Source organism: Daucus carota, chromosome 2 (genome assembly GCF_001625215.2).
Source record: "Daucus carota subsp. sativus chromosome 2, DH1 v3.0, whole genome shotgun sequence".
Taxonomy (NCBI): domain Eukaryota; kingdom Viridiplantae; phylum Streptophyta; class Magnoliopsida; order Apiales; family Apiaceae; genus Daucus; species Daucus carota.
The window spans coordinates 33,929,276-33,948,501 of NC_030382.2; the positions used below are offsets into that span (position 1 = coordinate 33,929,276).

The window sequence follows — 19,226 nt, forward strand, 5'->3', positions numbered from 1 at the left end:
TTTGGATGAAGAGGAGTACAGGGGAGATAGTGAGAAAGTTAGCACATTTATTTTTTCTTGATCCGTTTGTTTAAAAGATATAAATATTTATAAGAAGTTTGAGTGAAATATATAGGATATTGAGAAATCAACTTTCTTTTACAAGTTTAACTTATTTTCTATCAACACTCTTTTTCTTCAAATTATCGCACATTATAAATATAATTATAACTAAAGTAATTTATAATTCACATTATCCGAATATTTTAATAACTTATAAATTAGAACCTACTGATTAATCATAATATATTTTTTTATTTTGAAGAATAAATAATTTATTGAAGTTTAGCCCGACGGTCTCATGGCGATCATGGCTATGACTTATTTCAATTTGTTACTTGTTACATGGTCTAATATTTTTATTAGTCTTTTTTAATCAAATTTACAATCAATTATTATAAAAAAAGTCGTAACTCTGTTATTTATATTAATTTTTTTGATTAAAAGTATAAATAGTGAACTTTTATTTTCAAAAGAAAATTCAACAATTAATTTAAGAAGCTACTTTTTATACACCTTAAAATATACATTAACATTCAAAATGACAACTAATTTGGAACAGGAAAAATTTATTTTAAATTTATCTTACTCTCCTCACTGTCATTTAAAGAGTTTTATAGTGTAATTTTATAATTGAAAAATAAATGAAACAATTCTAGTAATTATTCAGTATAAAATTTAGCACTCATGTTTCTTGCCAAACGATTATTGCAGGTATTCGATACAAAGCACATATTATCCGTATTCGAGACAAAACAGATATTATCCGCATCCGACAATTACGGATACGGATATATACACACAAATTTTATATAATTGTAAAAGTATTATAGATATATATAAGTATATTATAATATCATTTCAATTTGGTATTTAAAAAATAGTAGATTTATATTTAAAGATAAATAAATTTAATATTTGTATAGATAGAAATTGTCTTTAATAAATTTAACTCTTAACTCAATTTTTAAATTAAATTATAATTTATACTATTTTTCTGATTATTTTTTGAATTTTAAATAAAAAATAAAAAAAAATCTGATTGAAAATCTGATTCGAATCTGGATAATCCGTATCCGGATAGCATCCGTCGGATCCAGGTTTGGATATTATTCTTTAAAAAATTTCAGATTGAAATACAAACACGAATGTTTAGATTCAGATCTGAATTCGAATACGGATATAGATAAAAATATATCTGAATTATCTATTTAACACTCTACTCTCGGTAGGGTAGAGCGGATGCGGGTTCGGTGCGGTTTTTGGATAAAACCTATATCTGAATTATCTATTTAACACTCTACTCTCGGTAGGGTAGAGCGGATGCGGGTTCGGTGCGGTTTTTGGATAAAACCGCAACCGGAACCGCATGCCCTCGGTTTTAGAAATCAAAAACCTCAACCGCAACCGCATCCTCGGTTTCGGTTTCGGTTCCAAAACCTCGGATTCGGTTTCTATCGGTTCGGTTTCGGTTATAAAACTGCATGAAAGAAAAAAAGAAAAATTATACATAAATAATTAAACTTAACTTAAAATTATGCATCCATCCGAAGTTTAAACATAGAAAACATAAAAATTCATAAATCTACATAGGTATTAATACAAATTTAGTTCAGTCACGCTATTGCATGTTGCCTGCTAGGTAGAACATTCTGTGAACCAGCACTAGCACTAAATCAAGTTACAGGCAATAAACAAATCCAGAAGTCTTGCTAGTGTATTGTAAACCTCATCAAATGCTATTTAAAATGTGTATGTTTAGTCAGGAGACTCAGGATGGAGTTGAAGAAAGTCTCTTTCTGGAGTAAAGGACTAGCAGAGAAATAAAATAAAAAGCATTAGGATCACTAGCAAAGAAAGAGAATTTACGTGCAAAAAAAGAAGCAACTAAAAAATAAAATAGCAAACAAGAAGAAACAGAAGCAGGCAAGCAGCATATCAAGAGCCCAAACTACTAGCACAGACCCAAGTCCTATTTAATCCCAGAAACTCTAGATTTCTAGTAGATATATATATATAAGTTTGTATTTTTAAAATATAAATAATACTATAAATATTATAAATATAAAATATTATATAGATATTATAATTATTTTAAAAATCGGATCGGTTCGGTTTTTTTCGGATCGGTTCCTAGCTATAACCGGAACCGCATAATCGGTTTCGGGTTCGGTTTTAAAATTTTCGGTTTCGGGTTCGGTTTTATACGGTTCGGATTCTAGCGGTTTTTGGCAGTTTCGGTTTCGGTTTCGGATTTATTCGGTTTTTTGCTCACCCCTAACTCTCGGTACCGTAAACTAAATCTGCGATGTGTTTGGAGGTGCCATGGTCCCATCCGCCTTTTAGACACCTCCTCTGGATTTTTTCCCTTTCCCCAATAATAAACGGTGCATAATTGTAGATTAATGGAATGATCGCCTGTTTAAAATTATTTTTAAGTTTAAATTTTACTTTTTTAATATAAAACAAATATTATGTTTAAGAAAATACTTTTCAAAATTATATTTTCGATAGCATAATTAAATACTACTCCTTCCATCCCAAATTAGATAAGTTAGTTGACTTTAGACACGTAACTTAAGAAGCATTGACCGTTTAGTTCTGAATTTTATTTTTTAAAATTTTTTTTGTAAGCGAAAATTTTATCTTTAAATTTTTATTTGCAAAAATAAAATTTTAAAAATAAGTAATGTAGTGCCCGAAATTAACGAACTCATCTAATCCGGGATGGACGGACAGACTATTAGAAAAGGATTGTTTTCAGCATCAATAAAAGGGATTTTCTATGGTGTGCCCAAGGGCACACAATAGTCCCTAACTCCGATAAAAATAGCTCATTTTGATTGGTGGATGAATAATAAATGATAATGCCCCCCTGCATTCACATCAATTCCACCAATCAGAATAGGCCATTTTTATAGAATTTAGAGGGGTTAATTGGATTGGGATTTTAAAACATTTTTTTGCATTCATGAAATCCGAGGGTATTCGATTGGGATTGTTTGAAATCCATTAAAATCTTGAGGTATTCAATTAGGATTTCAAATTATGCTATAAAATCTGGTGGTATTCAATTGTGATTTTAAATTATGCTTTAAAATCCGATGATATTCAATTGAGATTGTTTAAAATCCATTAAAATCTGATGGTATTCAAATGCTGATGGATTTTTTTGCATTTCATAAAATGATGGATTTTGTGGCATTCTTCAGTGTATTTTAAGTTTTCTGAAATCCCATCAAAATCAATGGGATTTTGAAACATTGTGCTTAAATCCTATCAACTCTGCGACATTTTATCAAGAATCCGCACAAAATCAAAATCAAACAAAATCCATTAAAATCCATAGATTAAAAACAATCCATTAAAATCCTAATCGAATACACCTCTCTTAGTGATTATTGTGCACACATTAGAAAGACCCTTAATAAAATCTTCACGAAAACAAAAGGAAGTTTGAAAACCAAAAGTTGACTAAACAGCCACCAAATCTGTACAGGCGAAAACTCAGATGGCCCCTAAAAGTTTCACATATTTCTTCGGCTCAATTTATTGCCGCCTTTAAATTTTTTACCCGGATAGTTGAGGCAGCGACCCAGCGAGTGAATAACCCGTGAATGGGTAACAAATCCAAGCATTTTCTCATTTTTACATGGCAGTAAACGAGTAAATGAAATTAATGTGGGAAGGTTGGAGGGTAAATGAGTAATAGACACACAACCAAGAATAGAATAGGCCTTGTAGACAGTTCTAGGGCTAGAGAGAGAATGCACAAGTGCCAGCTATGAAATACAAGGCTCAAAGCTTTCTCTTGCTGTCACCTTGGTGTTTTTATATCTTTTCTCTCTCAGACCCTTCTCTATCAACCATCATAACCAAACCAGCTATTGCAACTTAAATCTCTCCCCCACTATCACCTTCTCTCTCATATTCTCCTACACTCGCATTATCAGAGAGAAAGAGAGAGATTTAATGGTTGATCTTTGCACATCAACTATGCCTTCATCTCCATCTTCTTCACTCACTTGCACAGACAAGAAGCCATGGTACCTTACGAACAAGAAGGTAACATTGAATTGACACTCCATTAAAATCTCAGTTTTTTTCTTGTTCAAAGCATTTTAACTAAAGCCCATCTTTTTGATTGCATCAAGATTGTAACTTTATCTTATTTTATCATTAGTTACATGATATCACTGCGACCCATGTAGTTTAAATGCATCAAAATCCAAACTTTATGTTGTTTTCAATTGTTTCTTGAAATTTCTTGGTGACCCATTATTCAAATGTGTACCAAGACTTGATTTTTAAGTTATATTTGGCTGTTTTTTGAAGATTCTTGGTGGCCCATTATTCAAATATGTACCAAGACTCAATCTTTATGTTATATTCAATTGTTTCTTGTAGTTTTTTGGTGACCCATTAATCAAATTTGTACAAAAATTCAATGTTTACGATTCTTTATCATTGATCACAATTCTTGAACACCCATTAACATATTTTGTGTGTATATGCAGATTGTTGATAAGTATGTGAAAGATGCAAGATATCTATTAGCAACACAAGAACCGAGTGAACTCGCTTCAGCTGTTAATCTTCTTGATGCAGCCTTGACTCTTTCACCAAAATCTGAGTCAGCTCTCGAGTTAAAGGCCCGATCTTTACTCTATTTAAGGCGATACAAAGATGTTGCTGATATGTTACAAGACTACATTCCTAGTCTCAAAATGTCATCTTCTGATGACTACTCATCGTCTTCTTTGTCGTCTGATAACTCGTCCCAACACTCTTCTAAAGAACGAGTTAAGCTTTTATCCGGTGACTCACCGAGTCACGATGAACCGAGTTTTAAGTGCTTCTCTGTTTCAGATTTGAAGAAGAAAGTCATGGCTGGTTTGACTAAAAATTGTGATAAACAGGGTCAATGGAGGTAATTTTCCCATCTTTTGTTTTGTATATTTATTATTATATTTATATTAATATAGATATTGGAGTTTAATTAAGTGACAGCTATAGATGATGAAATCAGTAAGCACGCTTTGTGGTTGAATAAGATATTAGTGATAAAGTCAAAATGTGTCACTCTTTGCTGGCTTGAACTGGTTTGGTTTGGTTTGGAATTATGTACTTACAGAATATAATGTTGAATGACCAGAGTGTGTGTGATTAAGAGCTGTGATTCACTAGATTTGTTATTTTATCATGTATAAATTTTAAAATTAATTGGATGCGACTATTATATTTGGACAAAATATATCATGTCATGTTTAATCATATTCAGATCACAGTGAACATGTTCTAGATCAATATTTTTGTGAATTGGGTATTTAATGTGTCGAAGCTGATGAAACTTTTGTGATTATAGGTACTTGGTTTTGGGACAAGCATGTTGTTACTTGGGATTAATGGAAGATGCTTTGGTGCTTCTTCAGACAGGAAAACGTATGGCTTCTGCGGCCTTTCGTCGAGAGAGTGTTTGCTGGTCTGATGATAGCTTCTCTTTCTCTAAGTTTCCAATTTATGGAGATGTTATGATTAACAATCAACCACCTATGCAACCCAAAACTGAATTGGAAAACATTACTCAACTCATAAGCCACATTAAGCTTCTCCTTCGACGTAAAACCTCAGCAATGGCAGCCCTGGATGCAGGGCTTTACACTGAAGCCGTACGACACTTCTCAAAGATTGTCGATGGCCGACGTGGAGCCCCGCAAGGGTTCTTAGCAGAGTGTTATATGAACAGGGCTTCAGCATATAGATTGGCTGGTAGAATTGCTGAATCATTGGCAGATTGTAACCGAGCTTTGGCCTTGAACCCATCCTGTATTGATGCTCTCAGTACTAGAGCTGCTTTGTTTGAGAGTATAAGATGCTTGCCTGATTCTCTCCATGATCTTGAACACTTAAAGCTTTTGTACAATACAATCTTGCGTGATCGAAAACTTCCTGGTCCAGCATGGAAGCGTCAGTATGTCCATTACAGAGAAATCCCTGGAAGGTTATGTACATTAGCCACGAAGATTCAAGCTTTAAAACAAAGGGTAGCTTCTGGAGAGACTGGAAATGTGGATTATTATGCATTGATTGGTTTGAGAAGGGGATGTTCAAGATCTGAATTAGAGAGAGCCCATTTGTTGCTTACTCTACGACACAAGCCTGATAAATCAATTACTTTTATTGACAGATGTCAATTTTCCAATGAACAGGATGTTGATTCAATCAGGGACAGAGCGAAGATGTCTTCACTACTGTTGTATAGATTGATTCAGAAGGGTTATACTAGTGTTATGTCCACGATTCTGGATGATGAATCAACTGAAAAGCAAAGGAAAAAGACGTGTGCTACATTACAAGCTACGGCAGCAATACAACAGCAAGTTCATCAGGTCCAACAAGACCAAGCCGAACTAATCAATGCAGCTTCAATGAACATGGCCAATACCAAAAACACCTCATCCGCAGCAGCTTCTGCAGCATCATCAGTGTTTCAAGGTGTTTTCTGCCGGGACCTTGCAGCAGTCGGAAATTTGCTATCGCAGACCGGATTCAATCTTCCAATCGCAGTGAAGTACGAAGCATTAAGCTGTTAATCTTTCACAACAATTAAGATAAATATCTGATTACGATGAAGAATGGGGATCCTAGAATTAATCGGATATTACCAGCAGAGTAAACTGTTAGTGTTGTCTTGTATATTACTCCTCTGCTGGGGAAATTTTGTCACCTATGTCCTCCTTTCCCATGTCCCTTCTCTTATGAGCATCATGTACAGAGTTAATTTCAGTACTAGACCTTTATATTTAAATTTTGTTGAACTAAATAAAACTTCGAGATCATCTTCTTCTGTCACTTTCTTTCTATCTGCTAGTTAATGTAAAAGGAAAACAAAAGCATTAAATTGCAAAAAGGTGAAAAGTTAGATGTGGCTAATAACTGTAGCAGCAGCAAGAAAAAAGGCTTAGCATTTACCTCTCTCATGTTTTATCTGCTGCATTGCCAAAAGGCTTATCCATGACTATTCACAAGCCTAGATTTCTGCTTCATGTACTAGTTTGCCATTGTCTCATTCTTTACTTTGTCGTGTATATAATAATTCACAATTGTATGCATAGCCAGGTAGCATTCATCTGTTTGGCATCTATCCTTGTTGAATGGTACAATTGTGAAAGGCCATTGTCCTTTCTCTCTTATCTTCTGGACCAGAGGATCCAAGAAGGGTGGGTTACTTGATGCCTCTAGGACAAATACTACATTTTCAGCCTCTGAATGCTGCATTGCACATAGCCTTAGTAATTCCATCTTCTACTTGGATGTCTTATACATTTATATCACATTTTTCAAATATCGACATCCGGAAAATATTACATCACAGAGAACGGTAAAATTATCACATACTACCGATAATCTAAGTTATTAAGGATATATCCTCAGTTATCTCAAGTTTTGAGTTCGACTCTAACTCGTCTGACGTTCCGCTCACCTCGAAGTAGGAGAACTAAGTTAGATTAATACATTGTTAATTGTTCTTTTGAAGAGTTGTATGCCTGCAGCACATTTTGAACAAAAAATGGGGAAAACATTTCAGTGTAAATTGCTACCTTCAGTGCCTTTGGATCCATCTTTTGAAAAGCTTTTCTCTAGAAATAGCCCATTTTTAAGATTTGACCAGGGTAAAAAAATGATCTTCAAGTCAAATATAATGGCTTGGTATGCAAATTCTTGAAATCACTAAACAGGTGAATTGTTTTGTATATCCAGAACATGCAACATAAAACTTGGAGTAACACACTAACACATGGAGAAGTAGTTGGACTACTTTATTAAATGGTTAATCTGATGTTTTCTATATTCATGCTTTTGATAAGGTAAAAATGGTTGGCTGATTTTTATCTTTGCTTCAGCCAAGTGGTTTGGTGGGGAAAATGGTATTATGACTTAAAACCTTTAAATATCAGAGGCACAGATATGTTTTTTGTTTCTTCTTTTGAGCATGGTCTTTCTGCAACTAAAAGAAAGAACATCAGCTGAATCCAGAAAGAGCCAAGAAGAAAATGATGAAAATGAATCATCACCATGCTAGCCAAATGATGTTAAATTGTCACACTGTCTTTCAATAATATACATAATTAATAAACATGTTCAATTTATCCTAACAACAATTAAAAATATCGTCATTGCAATTTTACAAGTTCAGTCGAGACTTCAGAAGATGGTAGCAAACTTATCAGAAAACATGAACATATATGATTACATAAGAAAGAGAACTAATGAAGTTAAATTCTTCTTACCAATGTGAGTACAAATATTCTTTTTGAAGCCATGTCTTCTTGTGGATTAAATGGTTTAAAATAGAAACGGTACCTCCATTTCAAGACATTGAGCGTTCTTGTAAAACGGAGTGGCAAACTTTGATGCAATAGTTCTACTTGACCTATTATTTTTCCGTATTTCCTCGTAATCAAGGTGATTAAATAATTGATTCTTTTTAATTTCGGTGGTTTCGCAAGATCAAGAAAACGTCATGCTATAAAAATAATACTGCAGCGAGTTTACCAGTGGATATGTTATTTTATCTGAAAACCTCACTTGCAAGTGACGTCATCTTTAACTTTTCTTCGGATTCTAGCAAGACATGCTCTTTTCTTCAACTCTAATCAACAATACTTTTGATTTTCATGCTCTTCGATTTGGTATAAAATAAATTATTCGCAATTTCATTACCAGTTGTTTATAAAGATAGAAGAAAAAAAAGAGTCAAATTATAAAGATAATAATATATAATAAATATATTGAATAATAGGAAAAAGATATCAAAAGTTTAATACAAATATTTGTTTATACAAAGAGTAGCCGTAGACTTTGAAACTGAAAGCTCAAAACCGAAAAGACAGAGTCCAAAACTAAACAAAAATGACAGAGGGCAGAAATCAGTGAAATCCATCATTCTGTGCATTTTTTTTATCAGTTTTTGTGAACGTAGATTCCATCATTCTGTGCATTTTTCTGTATCAGCTTCTGTGAACGTAGATTACTCTTGAGTATATTAAGAACCTGTTATTCAAAATCCGTGGAGCATGCATGTTATCAAACAATACAATTATGGGAATATTTACAACGAAAATAGAATAATGCATATACACCAGAAAATGTCGTCATGATTCTACAAACTTTTATTCCTGTTTCTAATTGCTTTTATAAAGACTGAATATAATCATTCATGTGTACGTAAAAATAAACAAAGCTATGTAACAAAGCTTCGAATTTTGGTTCTTCCACACGCGAGAGATCATCCGGTAAAATCCAAAAATCTCTATTAGCGGTCTATATTTATATATAACAATTATTTCTATATGAAATTTATGTCGATTTATTGTATAATATTATATATTCTATGTATGTTTAAGTTGTAGAGTACTAATTGTTTGTTACAAAATATCGAATCGATTATAGTTCTTTTGTAAAAAATTGATTGATTCAATTTATTAAAATATAATTTTTTTTTATATATTTACTTATTTTCATGTGATAACCACATTCATACGTTTGAATTTTCAGTTAAGCGACTAAATAGGATAAATTTGAAATATGATAATGAAAAAATTTCTACATTGATCTTTAAAAACTTGATTCCCATGTATGATATGGCATCTAAAAAAAATGCTGGACACTCAATATAAAAAGCATATACATTTATTTATTAGTGAAAAGAGGAATATATTGATTTCTGAGATTTCTTTAATAAAATGTTAAAAATAAAATAAAATAGGTGGATCTGCTGTAAAACCTACGAACTAGCTCCCACACATGCCTACAGGCTATAGGGTATACAACTATAATGGCTTCATGCATGCACATTTCATACCGATACAGATGAACTGACGCAATGCAAGTTTTATATTACTCTGGAATAAGAAATCTAGTGAATTTAAATATGAAACATTTTCAGAGATGAACGAATTTCAAAACACCGAATATAATTTAAATTTCGTATTGAATGCGAATAGTGGAGTGTGAGTGGAGGAATGGTGAAAAGCTAACATGGCTTCACATCTCAGCATCCCCTCTGATTCTTGAGTTGTGGAGAAAGGGATAAAAATAGGAGCATTTTGTCAGCTGCGTCTTTTTCTAATCCTCAACTGCTCAATCGGTTTGATTTTTTATGCATATTTATGGTGTATGATATTACTGTCGTAACAGATACAACATCTTTTTGCAAGCATTTTTTATTGTCTTGTGGCCAAAGTAAAGGGCTTCTTCACGAGGGACGTAACCACTTTCTTCAACCACAGAAAAATGCAGGTTGTAGGAGTAAAGTATCATATACCACTTCAAAGTCTCCGATGGTATTGGTCTTCCTTTCTTTTCTTGTTTTTTCAATTAGTAAAATTTTTGGATATATCTTTGAAAGAGTATGTGATACGGGAAAATATTATTTTTTTAAATTTTCTTTTTTTGAATAAAAATTTTGATTATATATTATTATTCAGAAAAAAAAAATTAAAAATAATATTTTTAACTATCCGGTCAAAGCACTTAAAAGTGTGTGCCAAAAGTCAAAGCGTCATTTAAAAAAAACAGGGGGAGTAAAAAGAAGATGCCAAGCCTTTGATCTTGATATAAGATTGACTTCAATCCTAAAATTATACATACAAATAGGAATGGATAAAAAGAAACGACCAAAAATAATAAGAATAATAAGGATGTATAGAATAAAGAAACATGAGGTTTTAAAGCAGAATAAATATAGAGAATAACAGCGAAACTAAAAGAAAAGGAAAAGGAAAAGGCGATATGGTTTGAATGTTGGGAGCAAACGAGAGAGGATGGATCATGGGCAGATATATTAGCATGTGATTAGTCATGTGCTTTGCTTCACTTTCTTATCTCTTAATCTCAACATTAATGCTGGATTTGCCTCGAATCTTACAACTGTTTTTTTTATCACTTTCGCGTTGTATATGTCTCTTCAACCCTTTCCCTAATCTCAAATTATATAACAAAATTAAACCGTTAGAATTTTACAGAATATCTTTATCTTTATCTTTATAAATAATAACTAGTACAAATACGAAAATCTGATTTATTAATTAATCTATCAGTTACTCCGTCGTTCCCTACATGAGCATTTGAATATATTTTTCCTTTTGTACATAATTTAAGTTAAAAAAAAAAGAAAGATATTTCAGTTCAACATTTTTTGAAATTGTTTTTTTGTCAAATTAAAATATTTATATTTCACTTCAAAAAAAATTGAAGATTGAAAAATAGAACAAAGCTGGAGTATTAATTTATGGAAATTGCTCTCGGCTTTTAATTTCTTTGTGTGTCCTGCATAGGCCTGTAAATGGATCGGATATCCGATCCGACCCGATCCGATCCGTGGTCAAATAAATGGATATGGATCTTTATTAAAAAAATCCGATCTGCTAATAATCCGATCCGATAATAACCCGGTCCGATAAAGAATGGATATGGATATGGTCAAATCCGATCTGTTAACGATCCGATCCGATTCATGCTTAACTATATTATATATTTTATATTATATTGTATTATAATATATAATATAATTATTAATATATTACATACAAAATAAAAATTTCTAAAGAAACAAGACAAAACCCTAAATCATAATTTTTTATAATCGATCAGTTGCTCCTAATTCTTGACATGGCTCTCACTCTTGTTATCCGGTTAATCTAATAATCACTCTTTTTTTTATGCAGAGTGAGTATAAACACAGGAGCTAACTCTTCCACTTAAAACCTCCTCAATCACCTGGTTCCGTATTTAAGACATATTTATCGATTTTAATCCTTATTAATAGAGGAGCAAATTATAATTTGCTTCCTCCAAAAATATTTAGCAACTTATTTTTTTTTTTTTATTTACTTGATAAATTTTGTGTTGAAGTTTTTATAGGAAAACTAACAAAGTTTTTATTAAATACTGCTTTATTAGCTTTTTTTTTTTTACCTATTACGCTAAAGTTTATGAATTAATATAATTAGAAAATATCACTTTTTTTTGTATGGAAGTTAAAATATTGTTCACGGTGAAAAAATATATTTCATAATTTTTAGTGGATCGGGGCTCCGATCCGATTATCCATGATCCGAGTGGAGCGGATATGGATTGACTTGTAAAATATCCGACTCCTGATCCGATCCGATCTGAATCCGATAAATTTAAATGGATTAGGATATGGATTTAGTTAGATCCGATCCAAATCCGATCCGTTTACAGGCCTAGTCCTGCATGCATCGTATTCTCTTTAATATTATCATGCTAGCACGTGGAAGAAACATTCCCAAGACAATTAGCAAACTTCAAGTAGTAGAATAAGGTGAAATATTTGACAATTCCACCTGGAATAAAGCTTTAAATTTATTTTGTTGTTAAGCGAAATACTCGTTTTGCTCGACTTAAACAAATTTGATTCGTCAAACAATCTTTCATTATGTTTTCATGTTTCAAACATTTTTGTAAGGTGTGCTCCAGAGATTTCAACTTGGACCAAAATCTTAAATGGCCCAATATTTTTGGGTCAAAACATACACTGATAACAGTCAGCCCAAGTGTGCATCATGGATCATTTCCATAAAAGTTTAGTGTTATTGATCAGATATTACTTAAACGATCCCAAACATCTACATTTCAGTTGGAACAGAATTGCAAAGAAGAGAATTACTAATTACTTAGACCATAACTATATTAATTTGGAAGAACTTGCATGTACAAGAATGAGATGACTTGACCTGACTAGCATAAGAGATCATTTCCTCTTTGATACAGAGGTTCTTTTCTTAGCACTCTTTGGAGTTCTTTTCCTACTCTTACTTTTACTACACTTTGGGCACAGCCAATCTCTGTTCGGTACATTTGGCAAAGAAGAATCGCAGCAATCAATATGCATGCCACTGCCACAACCAACGGATTTGTTTACATGACCACAAATCAGCATTTCCTCTCGTCTGCCAGGTGATCCGCAGACTTGACATAGTAAATCACTATCACCGTGACAATTTGAGGGCATTGTTGCCCCTGGAGATGGTAGAACAGGACTATCGCCGTCATTTGCTGGATCCTTTTGCCATTCATTCGTCTCTGATTGGTTTACAAGTTTGTTTAATGATTTTTCCGCCCAATCATCAGTGTTGAACTGAACATGCTCTTTGAGGGAGTAGCCTGGTTTGCAAACAAACTCCACCAAGTAATCGGCTACTACACATGGTATCTTATGTCTTAAGAACTCCTGGGCCCACATATCGGTCTGTGGCGTGCTTGGACTGACAACAGCAAAGTCGATCCCAGACTCCAAGAATCGAGTGTACGGTGGAGAAGTAGCTAATATAGTTCCATCTCCAGCCTTAACAACACGCTTAAGAGTATCCTGCATAACTCATCATATAAACATAAACTTCACATATGCATGTACAATATATAACAATCCCTAAAATTGTCTATTCAAATTTGAGCGATTATATCTATATCGTAAATCAAGTATGAGAATGAAAAGGCTGAGCAACATTAAACTTCAACGCATACCAAAGAAGGGGCAATGCATTCGCCATATATGACAATTCTCAATCCATAAAAGGCACCATGACCAGTTCTCTCTCGCTGAAGGCGCCATTTTCTTGGTGCCTCCAAGTTAATAGCACCATCTTCGCTTAGGCAACTCTTGTACCACTCGTAAGGCTCCTCTGACAAGAATTTCCCTGCCTTGTTGCTATCACTTATATAATCTCTTTTCAGAATCCACCTGCAAGTATATAGGTCCATTGATATAAATTAATACAGTGTAATGGCACATGAAATAGTACAAAGGAGGGTAAACAATGATAGTCAAACAGGACATACCTTCCAGATGCAGCAGCAGCAAAAAACTTCTCTGTTCTCCGAAGTGGATCAGGTACAATAAAATGTGTTGCCTGATACGACCATTTGTGAGAATCTTTGCATAAATTCCCTTTTAATTTCCGTATCGCTTGCTGAAACTCCTTTTTTTGTGATTTATCCCCACTTGTGATAAACCATATAGGCTCAGGTTTTGAGTCCATTTTGACAGTCATTCTTGAATTGCTTTTCGTTGAATCAAGATTTCTAGACAGTTCGTATGAATCCAGTTTCATCGACTGATTTATGCCGTGTCTCGCACTTTGATCCCCAACATGGTTTAGCACGCTTTTTCTGTCATTTTCCATGGATTTTGTCAGCTTATTAACAGATGCAGCTTCATTCTTTTCATCTTCAGCCTTAGGACTGCCAGCTAGTTTTGTAACAGATATGCACTTCCCTTTCTTGATTTTGTGTGAAAGATTTTTCTTCCCTGTACTCCTGCTATCATTTAAACTCTTCATGTTCATAGGTTCTCCAAGCTCTCTCTTTCTGCAAAATATCTTATTCTTTTCAGCACTATCATTCACTTTTCCACCGGCTGCTGTTGTGTTGCTAGGGACTGCCAATGCATAACTGTCATTTTTAGAGCTACACACTTCTGGTTTATCTTCAGGTCCTAAATCTCCACGTGTTTCTGGTTCAACTTCTCCAGCATTCTCTTCACAGATCTCCTTAAACTCGTATTCTTTGTTGTTCTTGCGAGTCTCAAGAGGTGCAGTTGTTTCATTCCATTTATTTTGACGGCATCTCTTGCCCTTGCTCATCTTCTCCTTCACTGTTTTCTCCAAATGGACTGATTGTGTGAGCTTCCTCTTACCACCAGTTGCTGCTTTATTCAGTTTAGAGGCATCTTCATTTTTATTAATTGTTTTCTTACTCCGGACACCCAATTGCTTTCCAGAAATTTCTACTTCAGCTTCACCATTGTTCTTCACAAAGACTGCTTCTGTAAACTCATTCTCAGGATCCATATCAATAACAGTATTTTTCTGTTCATTTGATGAGCGATTTTTCCTTCTGCTTGCAATTTCCTTGGACAGTATTTGCATATCAGCAGATTTCCCCAGCTTTCTTTTGCCACAGGCAACCTTTTCCTGTTTATCCCCATCCTTTTCATTTCCGGATGTCTTAGTACCATGCCTACGGAATTTAACACCAATATTTCCATTAGTAAACAGCTCTTCAGATTTATCACTTTCTCCTGTTGAAGTCTCATTTTTATCGCCAACTGCTTTAACAACATTATTTTCTTTCTCCACTAGAGCTTCAGTCTCATCATCCACTGACGTCAATTTCCTCTGAACTTCATTTCTAGATTGCAGAACATCAACTTCTGCTGCTCTCGATTCAATACAATTTGCTGCTGAAGGGAGAATTTCAATCTTTTTATAGTTTGCTGTCTCTTCTACCCCTATGTAAGAGAGTGCAGGATTGTCTTCAGGTAAACTATTGTTTAAGTAACTTTTCAGATTTGTTGTACTTCCCTTACTCCAGGTCTTTCTATTATATATCTTGTTCACAGGTGGCTTGCAATGTGCACTCATGCTCGCATCGGAAGGACCATTACATCTCTCAGTTTCCTTCATTTGGCTTCTAGAAGAAGAATTATTTGGAACTTCATCGCAGGAGTGTTCTTGTCCATCTAAACAATCTCTATTCTTGGGTTTACCATGCAAGCTGCCCATTTCGGAATGAACATAATTAATTTGAACCGTTTCCTCCAATGTGGCATCTTGACTTGTCTCTAAGTTGGTTGCTTTAGAGATGGGTGTTTCAAAAGCTGCTGACTTCCACTCAGCACCTAGGGAGATCCTGCTAGACAGCCTGGGGCTGGTAGTTCTATATATGGGACTTGAAGCAGAAGCCGGAATTAAATCATGGGCATCCTTGTCATATAATACCTTATCACTTGTATTATTTTGACCACTTATCAATGATGCAGAGTCCAACAGTTCCCTTCTGCTCATCTCTTGTGAACCGGCTGGCACAAACGGAAAGGAAAATTCATCATTGACATCACGCCTGCCTGTCTTTATGATCGCCCCAGTGCTCAGGAAGCCTGTTCCTTTCCCCGAGTCCAATGTTTGTGTGGCTTCACTAGAGTTAAGTCTGAGGCTGGATTTCCTTGAATCGGAAAGAGGGGACCTCCCACTTCCAAAAATGGAACCGAAGTCGTTACCCACAGTTGCAGGAACATCTGTGCTATCTAAGTCTCGACCAGATAGTCTCTCCCTTCCAGCGATAGATACCATGTTATTAGCATTGATAAAATTTGACCGATCACTAGATACACTTGTATCTAGGTGGTTTCTTAAGGAATTCGGGATCTGCTGATTCTTTAAACTGACATCTGCTTCCTCAGAATCTTTAGCCACTGCCTCTAAGACCTCCATTTCATATCCACTGCAAGCCAATACATTATAAATACATAAACGAGGAAGAAGAGATCAATTTCAAGCAAATTATGTCTTACTATTTCTTTGGGGGAAAGGGGTGTGGTACATGATTTAAATTTAAACAATTACAGAAGACAGTATCAGTCAAACCTCTTATCATAATCTAGTTCTGGTAGAATTTTCCAAGCCTTCAAGCTGCCAGGGAAAAAATGTTTGGGAAACATTGTTAGAGAAAATAACAATAGGACAAAACATGCAAAGATACATGCATGAAGAGAGCTGAGCTATACCAGTCTTCCAACCACAGATGATTGACAATCTTTATCTTCTTTATTTTCTTTGCAAGCTTATACTTGTCACCTACAAAATGGAGAATACCAAATAGATTAAATGCAATGTTCATATCCTCATCAAACATACTAATCACAATTCCAGGATTCTTTGCAGATAGGTCGATAAAATAGGGGTGCTTTGGAGCCATTTAAGATTCTATATTAACAGAGAACCTACTGCATAAGACCAATCACTTTCTGCAGCAACAGAAAGTTTGATTGTAGAAAATTAGATCAAAAATAAAAAAATGTGTGTATTAACGAAGTAGTGGACGAAAACTGATTAAAGATAATACTGCAACTGGTGCAACATAAATTTCTGTTAGAAATCGCAACTAGCTTTGTGAATAAAATGGGAGGAGGAAGGTATAATGCTCCCAGCCAGACCCATTGTAGCACAAATACACACTGAAAGAACCCATAAAATCTTGGAGATCATCATGCAGGAGTATAGAATGTAGAGTTGTCACTGCATCGACCGGCTCCCGTGCAGGATTAGCGAACATATACGGATCAATCGGGAATGCTGCGAGGTTAAAAGAGGAATAACACCCTACTAGTCTTGCATATATAGCACTTACCAATCTTTCTCTATTTAAGTTCCAAATAAGGCTATAATAAGGTTTCTGACATGAGTTCATTACATAGCAGATTCTATTAAGGTAAGTGGCACGGCATTGACTTTACAAATATATAATGCATGTAATGTGCAATAAAGAGAAACTAAATTATAATTTGGCAAACACAGGTCAGAAAATCCTCCTCTTGTAAACACAAAAAAAGAAGGAAAAGAAACCTACCCTCAAATTTGTAGCAGATAAGATGAGTCACTGTGCTTGATATCAAAGGCTTCATAAAGTTGGCTCCCATAAGGCTAACCAATGTCTGGGTAGGACAGAAGTATTAGTAAGGTTACAAATTCTAAAGTTTATTTAAGTGCAGAGATATTGTATGTAAATATAAAGATAAAATGTAAGCATAATAGGTATAAGCAAACCATAATGTCATCACGATCTTGGCGTTGGTATCCAGTCAAGCATATTACTAAATATTGGGCACCAGGAATACCGTTCTGATCTCTTGGAGGTTTGTACAAAACCTGGAACCAAATGAAGATTACATGATATTGAACAAGAAACGGAAACAATCAAACATCTTCACGGACACACTGGTGTTTATGGGCGGGTGCAATTGAATGTGAGACGAAAAGTTTACGAACAGCTAATAGACAAATATAGCATATTGAATAGAATATTTAAGCAGTTATGGCAGATGCACATGAAACAAACAATAGACAAGTTCCATGCCAGGATCCAAGATTTGGTCTTGCTTGCTAATCACGAACTACATGACTAGCCTAACCATTTAGGTTCTTAAATATCAAACATCTGGGTAGATTTAGCCAAAAAAAAAAAATCTGAGTAGAAACAAAGAAGTGCAGCACAAATATATACCATTCCCTATAGGTGTGCCACTCGCAAACTTAGCATACAGAAAATAAAGAAGCTTTCTACAATATATGGATATCAAAAAAATGACTGAATAGGATAACTTACAGAATCTGTACCAACAGCCATGCCCAATTCAAAACTGTGAGCAACCCACAAGCCATTTACTAGTGCCTTTCCATCATTTCGAGCAGCAACGCACGGAGGATCATCCTAATAAAGAAAAATTCTCACAGCATAAACATCAATTACATAAAAATCCACTCTTTCAGACTCCTCTTCCAAATTACTGTCCCAATTGGAACTTTTAGACCATCAACAACATAAATTCTTAATATTGCTTTCACTTCAGTATGTAGTATATTTGTATAAATCTCTCAAGAAAATGTACTAATTTACTCCAATGTACTATTTTAGAACTAACTAAAGACGGTACATAAATGGTCATGTTCTACTAACAAGCTAAAAATCATTGATCACATTTCATCTAGCACACTTGTACTAACGCAATTAATATAATCACCGACTAATAGTTTGTAAATTCATATCTAAATCAACACCTATAGGCTACACATTGTAACTAAAAAAACTCGATAAATCGATACTACTCAAATAAAAAAGAACGAGAGTACAAGAAATGACTAACATAAAGAAGGTTATCGACAATAACATGAGTGCAATCTGGACCATACTGACCAGCATCGACTCCACCTCCACTAACAAGCAGCGACAAAACCTAAAAACAAACCCCCATCAAATTAATTAGCCCATCAAATGATAATCAACACAGTACAAACAAATACATTTCAAAACACAAATAAAACAAATAATTAAAAAATACCCGGGTTTTATTAAGTAAGTCGAACCCTAGGAGAACGAACCGGACATCACTGAAAACTTGAAGAGAACGCTCGGGTACTGAATTTTCAGGCATCGAAGATTTTATTTGGTTTTGATTCGAGTGATGAATTAGTGATGAATTGGTGAAGAAGGTTGAATGTGTGATTATATAGTGTTAGTAGAATGTATGAAACGTCTCGAGGAAGAATGAGGAATTGAAGTACAGGGCACGCGTTTCTACATTTTCGGTCCTTTTATATTTGTTG

General features: G+C 34.3%; 2 protein-coding genes across 2 annotated transcripts; one reads left to right on the forward strand and one right to left on the reverse strand.

Moving 5' to 3' along the window:
- The first annotated feature begins 3,802 nt into the window (after nt 1–3,802).
- LOC108205842 (uncharacterized) lies at nt 3,803–6,891 on the forward strand. Its single transcript, XM_017375934.2, has 3 exons — nt 3,803–4,104; nt 4,557–4,969; nt 5,405–6,891. Exons 1-3 carry the CDS (start codon nt 4,012–4,014, stop codon nt 6,630–6,632), a joined length of 1,734 nt encoding a protein of 577 aa, XP_017231423.1. The 5' UTR covers nt 3,803–4,011; the 3' UTR covers nt 6,633–6,891.
- A 5,779-nt stretch (nt 6,892–12,670) lies between these two features.
- LOC108206100 (BRCT domain-containing protein At4g02110) lies at nt 12,671–19,181 on the reverse strand. The gene is made up of 10 exons (XM_017376289.2): nt 18,962–19,181; nt 18,767–18,856; nt 18,229–18,333; nt 17,670–17,771; nt 17,473–17,557; nt 16,631–16,700; nt 16,491–16,535; nt 13,906–16,347; nt 13,591–13,807; nt 12,671–13,435 (listed from the first exon to the last, which is right to left on the reverse strand). Exons 1-10 carry the CDS (start codon nt 19,052–19,054, stop codon nt 12,818–12,820), a joined length of 3,867 nt encoding a protein of 1,288 aa, XP_017231778.1. The 5' UTR covers nt 19,055–19,181; the 3' UTR covers nt 12,671–12,817.
- Nucleotides 19,182–19,226: the final 45 nt, after the last annotated feature.

Excerpts from the sequence above, each read along its gene's own strand:
- LOC108205842 (XM_017375934.2), top strand. The coding sequence starts at position 4,012 with ATGGTTGATCTTTGCACATCAACTATGCCTTCATCTCCATCTTCTTCA. Across the intron at positions 4,105-4,556 it reads GGTACCTTACGAACAAGAAG|ATTGTTGATAAGTATGTGAA; the intron begins GTAACATTGAAT and ends GTGTATATGCAG. Across the intron at positions 4,970-5,404 it reads GATAAACAGGGTCAATGGAG|GTACTTGGTTTTGGGACAAG; the intron begins GTAATTTTCCCA and ends TTGTGATTATAG.
- LOC108206100 (XM_017376289.2), bottom strand. The coding sequence starts at position 19,054 with ATGCCTGAAAATTCAGTACCCGAGCGTTCTCTTCAAGTTTTCAGTGAT. Across the intron at positions 13,808-13,905 it reads GCTGCTGCTGCATCTGGAAG|GTGGATTCTGAAAAGAGATT; the intron begins GTATGTCCTGTT and ends ATATACTTGCAG. Across the intron at positions 13,436-13,590 it reads AATGCATTGCCCCTTCTTTG|GATACTCTTAAGCGTGTTGT; the intron begins GTATGCGTTGAA and ends TGAGTTATGCAG.